Below are 6,767 nucleotides of genomic sequence, written 5' to 3' on the forward strand. Positions count from 1 at the left end.
AACCTATTGAACTGGTCATAGCCATTACAAGCTTAACATGTACATCCTTTCCTTTGATTAATTCTCATGACTCCACTAATTATTCATGCTCTTTTTCCACTGCAGACTCTGATGTCCACTGAATCCACTTCATGGGACAAATTGTTCATGGCCTGTGATGTGCTTAGTTAGGAAATCCAATGGCTATCACTAAACCATGCCCTGTTACATTGCATTTATGCAGGCTGTGGTTGATGCTCACACTTTGCATGCTTATGTTCCTGCAGGTTATGGTTGATATTTCATAGGTCTCACTCTCATTGTTGTATTCATTTCCTTGTTTTCTTTTAATTTGCTTCAGCTGACAGGAACTTCAATGCTGCTACTACCTTGGCTTGATGATGAGCAGGAGTACTGCAGGATGATGCTTGCAAGACTCATATGGCTTTTGTGGATGCAACATAGGACTGTGTATGTTAGGCCTGATATAATGCAGGTTATGTGTGAGCTTCCTGCTAGGCTAGAAATGGAACTGACATGAGATTATGGTTTTGCTGCAGGATTTGTGTGATGCTTGACCAGTCTTGTCATGTTTGGTAGGTTTGAGTTTACCCTGAATTGGTGTTTATTTGGCCTCGAAATATCCTGCAGGTTAACCTGCTCTGATTTGAAATGCAGGGTTTTGTAGGCTTGCTGCATAAGGGTGATTGAGGTCTGCAATTGGCCAAATTCTATTTGGTATTGTGCTAACCGATTCTTGTAGGTTGCTGCAGGATTGGATCATGTTGAATGTTGCAGATGTTGCTGGATCCAACCTCTGATACAGCCTAGATGTGGCCCCTATTTTGTAGTAAGTTCAGGGATGATGGCTACTCATGATGCAGTCTTGTCGTGCTTAACCTGTTTTAAGTTCTTGTTGCAGCTGGCTAAGTGATGCACATGTGGACTTGCAATAGGTATTGTTGACCATTGTGGTTATGTTTTGTAGCAGGTCTGGAGTAGTGTGTTATGCAAATGAGATTTGATAGCATTGCTTTATGGATGTTTTGCTCCCTCATGTCGTTTGTGCCAACATCATTGCAGTCAATGCCAAAGTGAGGATAATTATCCTTTATTTGTTGAGACTTCACATCAGATAATGTTTCGATTGGTTGGAGACCACTATTTTTAGCAAGGGCCATAGGGATAGATTCCAAAGCATCCCCAAAGGCTCTAATGGCATACTGTTCTACTCCAGGATATTTGTCAGCAGCTGCTTCGACAGCAATAGAGCATGCAATCCCAGCCGAACCACCACCATACACAATTGAGTTATTGCGAATAAGATTCCTGGCCACACATAGTGCATCGTGAATACTGCGCTTTGTCTCTTCAATGATCATTTTGTTACCTCCATGAATGAATATTGTCACAACCCTTGAATTAACACAGTGCTCAATGTACAGCATCCGGTCTTTAGTTGTTCCAAATGCTTTCTCTCTGACGATACCAGCCTTTCCTAACTTTTCTGCAGTTAATTCCTGGAACCTGGAAACAGTTCTTCCACCTGTTGCTATGGCAATCAATTCCAACTCAACACCACCAACCCACCTAACAGCTGGCAAGTTCCTGTGCATCAAGAGATGATTTGCTTCATCATCAAAACCCCATTGGCAAATAACAAGGGTTGCGCCCACATCCTTGCATTGTTGAACCGTGTCATCAAAATATTTCTGCTCCTGCTTCCTTAAAGTCTGAAACTTCTCCACTGTGTCAATATCAACCTTATGCTTGGTTTTTGGCTTTGGTCTGTGCAGGTTAGGTGTTGCAGCAGGTTGGTATAGCAGGGCAAATGCAGCATGATGGAAGTTAATTGACAAAGCAAGATTCCAAAGGTTCAAGGTGTGACCATGTTGACATTAAAGTGAAGAAGCCAAGCACAAATGGTTAAACCAAAGATCACATGGAAATGGATAATGGGATGAGAGTTATGGCCAGCCATTTAGTGATTAGGGATGACCAATGGCATAGGGTTGACTTTGGTCAAAGTTGACCAAAAAGTCAACTGTTGACCAAAGTCAACAATTGGTTAAAATTCAATTTTATTTGCATTTTTCTTGTAAATGGACAAATGATCGATGATTATGGTGAAAATTAAGGCTTTTGGGTTTTGGGTGACTTTGGTCAATGTTGACCAAAAAGTCAACTGTTGACCAAAGTCAACAATTGGTCAAAAATTGTCAAGACTTGTATTTTCTTGTGTAGAATCAAATGTAATGGTTTACAATGACATGAAATAGATTGAAATGGATTAACAAATGGTTTGAAGTTGGCTTCCAAATTGTTTTGTCTTATGACTTGAATGTTTGACTTTTGACTGATAATGTACATGAACAAGGCCATGAAATGAGACCATAAGGTTAGGGTTTTGACATAGTATCCATGAACCAATAACATGACTAGCAAGTGGCTTGAAACACAAGAAGCTTGGTTGTTTGGATGACCAAGACCATATGAGTATTAACAATCACATGAACCACACCATGACTTTGGACCAAGACCAATCCTCATATAAGACCAGAGTAAGGTTAGGCCAAACGTGCTAAACAAAAGTGAAAACATAAAAAATTCAGGACCAAAATCGGGGTATGACAAGAAGTCGCAACTATCTGAGGTCGGGCAATAAAAATATAGGTGTTAATATATGTTAGAGATTTGGTACAAAGAACCAAACTCCTAAAAGATACCACACACTAAAAGAAATGGGAAGGACCTATCTCAGTCATACTTGTATTGATTCATCGGACACAAGGTCATTGATGAATCAATTAGCTTTTAAACATTAAAGGTTTCATTTGTCAAATGAGGGAATGGGAAAGAATAGGGATGAAGATGAAGAAGGAGGGGGAGATAGAAACACAAATTGATCATGAGAGGAATTTCATCTGATAAACACCATCCATTCCTTTTGGTAGATGAAATGTACATTTCATTAATCCCCAAAATCTAATGGTTTTGATCAAACAAAGGTGAAATCAACCATCACCAAGGGCCAAAGAGAAAGTCAAACATCACGAGACCATAAAAATGGCTCAACAATATTTTTAAACATTTAACCAATTAAAAATCACATTAAAAAAATGCATTTTAATTTGGACAAAACCTCAAATCCCTTCAAAACACCAAATAAATCGCCAAAGGATTTATCCTTAGTCAAACAAGGTCAAAAGACCTTATACAAAAAATTTCACAATTTTTAGAAAATCAGAAGTATTTTAAAACATTTAAAAATATGCACAAAAACATTTAATTCATGAAAAATACCAAAATTAATAAATAAAAAAATTAATTCAAAATTTGGAATAGAAACATATTTAAAGATTTCTGGTGAATATGCCATATATTTTGGATTAAAAATGGATTTATTATGAATAAAATAAAATAAGTGGATTAAATGAAAATTCAGAAAATATAAAAAAACAAGGGTCATCAGATCTCCTTCATTAGTTGAGGTGGCATATCTGATGCCCAAGTGTGCGCTTAACACGATACACCTCAGTCAACGCGTCATAGGGATGGTAATTTCAAGGAGCAATCAAGATTAAAACATTTCAAATGGATCAGAAGATTGGGAGAGTGCTAACGCACCACCGGAGCCCTAGCTCCGGTCTACTTCTCCAGTGGACATCACCGAACTGGTCCACCACCAACCTTCACCAAAATAAAAAGTGTGGACATGATTTTAAAAGAAAAATGCATAAGAGCTCGAATCTGACCTCCATTTCATCCAATTCTAAGTATATTGAAAGATACATGGATTTGAAATTTGAGGTTCATGATTTGAGTTGCTTCGATTTAACCTCAAAGCAACTCAATCTTGTTGCCTACATTGGTAGGACTTCAGCCAACCAAAAATCAAAGAGAATGGGCAAGAATTGAGAGAGAATCGAAGGCTCAAAGTTTCTGAAAAATCACCTCCCGGTAGCTTTCAATTGGCTTGATCTCGATCTGAATTTGCTTGGTTCTTCCTCCTCTTGCTTGTAGTGACCAATTGAGATGAAAAAGGCAATGAATCCTTGGAGTTTGAACCTCAAAACAGAAGGTGAAATTCAAACTCGATTTCTAAGAAATCCTCAACGTATTCTATGGTGTAGGGTTATGGGGTCTCTTGGCAAAGCTTGGGCAATGTGTGTGTGTTATTTCTGAAACAATGAACTTGTTTATATAGGCAATGGGATTCATTTTTGCACCCTTTGAAAATTTTCCAAAATTAGTAATATTGGTGCCTTGATGAATGGACAATGATTTGGGTCCAATTCATGATGCAACTCAACTCCAATTCGTGCACACTGAGTACTGAAGCAATAACATGTAAGCATGCAATAGAAAATGATTATTTGAATCCAAATCTTACCAAAACAAACCTATGAAAAGAACCATGCACAAGTCCCTCAATCTTGGTCAAAATAAGGTGATCTTGGACTTTTGGGAAATTTGACATGAAGGGGAATAACTTCTATGTTGAACACTTTTCCATTTGGAGCTTGGATCATGAATAATTTGGAGGTGGAAGTTTGAGAAATCAAACATATTTGAAAATTTTCTAAGTACCAAGTCAAATGACCAATTCTTCCACCTTAAATAACTTTTGATATGAGCCTCAAATGAAAACTGTTCCTTAATCAAAGTTGTATCTATTTATTCCCTCTTAAATTTGGTCATAAATTTGACATCATATGGATTTTTCATGAGGGAGTTATGCATTTTATAAGTTGAGGAAAATTGCTTGTTCAATGATGATGGCCCAAAATGACCTATAATGTTTCCTCTTGGCACATGCTCTTGCAAGTTGAATTTGACATTTCTCAAAGAATAAAAAATGGAGAAGACATCTTGAAATTGATCATTAAACTTGGATGACCTTCATATCATAAAAATGGAGCAAGTTATGATCCTTGGAAGTTGACCTCCTAACTAGGGCATATACAAAATAACCTATAATATTTCACCATAAAAATGACTTTCCAAGAAAAACTAGATATTGATGTGAACATGAAAGTTTTCTAGAATGTCATAAAGAGTAAATTTTCTCTTTGAATAATTTTCATATGACTAAAATTGTAGGAGATAGGGTCTAGGGAACCCTAGTTTTGACCAATTGACTTTCTCTGGTCAACTACCTTGGACTAACTTGCAAACTTGAAGTAATATTGATTATTGGGATTCATGGAGGATCATATATTCATAAGATGATGTAATATGAAGTATACCTTGAAATATTTGATTAATTTTTGAAGAAACTTATTGAGGAAGTCACACAAGATACCCAGATGAATTAGGGCTTCCAAGGCAAACAAGCTTCAAACCTTTGATGAATTCTTGATCAAAATGATAAATGAAGAACATGGGGATCCATATATGATGTTTAGAACTAATGTGAACCATCTCTTTATTGATCTCCTTGAACTAAGGGTCTCAAACCCTAGTTGTGAGCTTGATAGGGCATAGGTGGAAGCATACACTACCTACAAAAGAAACAAAGCTATACATTGACATATTTTTGGTATTTTGGTTATTAAACAAAAGAAACTAAAGTATGATACAATCAAATGTTCTTGGTGATCTATCCTAATGCAAACCCAATGAATGAGGGGTAAGGAGGATGCCAAGGTGTGGTCCCAAAGCCAATGCAAATGATGAGATAGCATGAGGGATCTTAGGGTCAAAATTGGGGTCTGACACTTCCTGCTCTTGATCATCTTCCAGGATTGTAATAGTAGACTGATCTTTAGAGTGGATGAAACCATCATTGTGAAAAACTTCTTGGATACGCTTCAAATCCCTATAGGTTGAACCGAGCGAGAAGCCTAAACTAGCTATGTTCTTGTTCTCAACAAGTTCGTCAACTTGACTCATCTAGCAGATTGACCATTCTCCACGACTTGTTGGGAGTCCTTCAAAGAAGTCATGGATTCCCCATTCTTCTTAATAACATTATCAGTGACAGAAAAATCTTAGAACGAAGTTCCTACAGCTTCATCGACATCAATATACAAAAATGAAGAGAGATAACTCACAAACATGGCCTGCTCGCCACCCTAATAACTAACTTTCCATTTTTCACAAATTTCAACTTCTGATGGAAAGTTGACGTCACTGCCCCAACTTCGTGAATACATGGACGACCCAGGAGACAACTATAGGCGGGATGAATATCCATTACCTGAAACGTAATCTGAATTAAGCACGGACCTATCTTCATCGGGAGATCAACCTCTCCAATCACAATCTTCTTTAATCCATCAATGGCTTTCACAACAAACCCGTTAAACCTCATCGGAGCACCTTGATAAGAGAATTTAGACAAAGTAGACTTTGGAATAACATTCATAGAAGAGATTGTGTTAACCAACACATTGGATAAAACATCTTCTTGACAGTTCATGGAAATGCACAGAGCCAGACATTGGTTCCTCCCCTTCTCAGGAAATTCTTCATCACTGAAGCTCAGATTGTTACAGACAATAATGTTAGCCATAATGCCATCAAACTGACCAATTATTACATTATGATCCACATAGGATTGCTCCAAGACCTTCTAAAACGCCTCTCTATGAGCTTCCGAATTCATCACAAAGGTAAGACATATATCTTGGACGGGGCAGGAAATAATTGATCCACCATATTGATTTCACTTCTCTTAATTAATTTCAACACTTCATCGTGATCATACTTCTTGTTCACATCGCTAGACTGGCCAGACTACACAACAGGAGTTTCCATCTGAGTTTGCTTCCCCACCGAAGTGT

At 37.5% G+C, this 6,767-nt stretch overlaps 1 protein-coding gene across 1 annotated transcript; it reads right to left on the reverse strand.

Moving 5' to 3' along the window:
* Nucleotides 1-905: 905 nt before the first annotated feature.
* Nucleotides 906-6,496, reverse strand: LOC127104458 (T-complex protein 1 subunit epsilon). The gene is made up of 2 exons (XM_051041638.1): nt 6,069-6,496; nt 906-1,767 (listed from the first exon to the last, which is right to left on the reverse strand). Exons 1-2 carry the CDS (start codon nt 6,494-6,496, stop codon nt 906-908), a joined length of 1,290 nt encoding a protein of 429 aa, XP_050897595.1.
* Nucleotides 6,497-6,767: the final 271 nt, after the last annotated feature.

This window comes from Lathyrus oleraceus, chromosome 7 (genome assembly GCF_024323335.1).
Source record: "Lathyrus oleraceus cultivar Zhongwan6 chromosome 7, CAAS_Psat_ZW6_1.0, whole genome shotgun sequence".
NCBI classification, from domain to species: domain Eukaryota; kingdom Viridiplantae; phylum Streptophyta; class Magnoliopsida; order Fabales; family Fabaceae; genus Lathyrus; species Lathyrus oleraceus.

Coding starts and splice junctions, on each gene's coding strand:
- LOC127104458 (XM_051041638.1), bottom strand. CDS start 6,496: ATGGCTAACATTATTGTCTGTAACAATCTGAGCTTCAGTGATGAAGAA. Junction 1,768..6,068: donor AAATTTGTGAAAAATGGAAA/GTTAGTTATTAG, acceptor TAACCTGCACAG/ACCAAAGCCAAAAACCAAGC.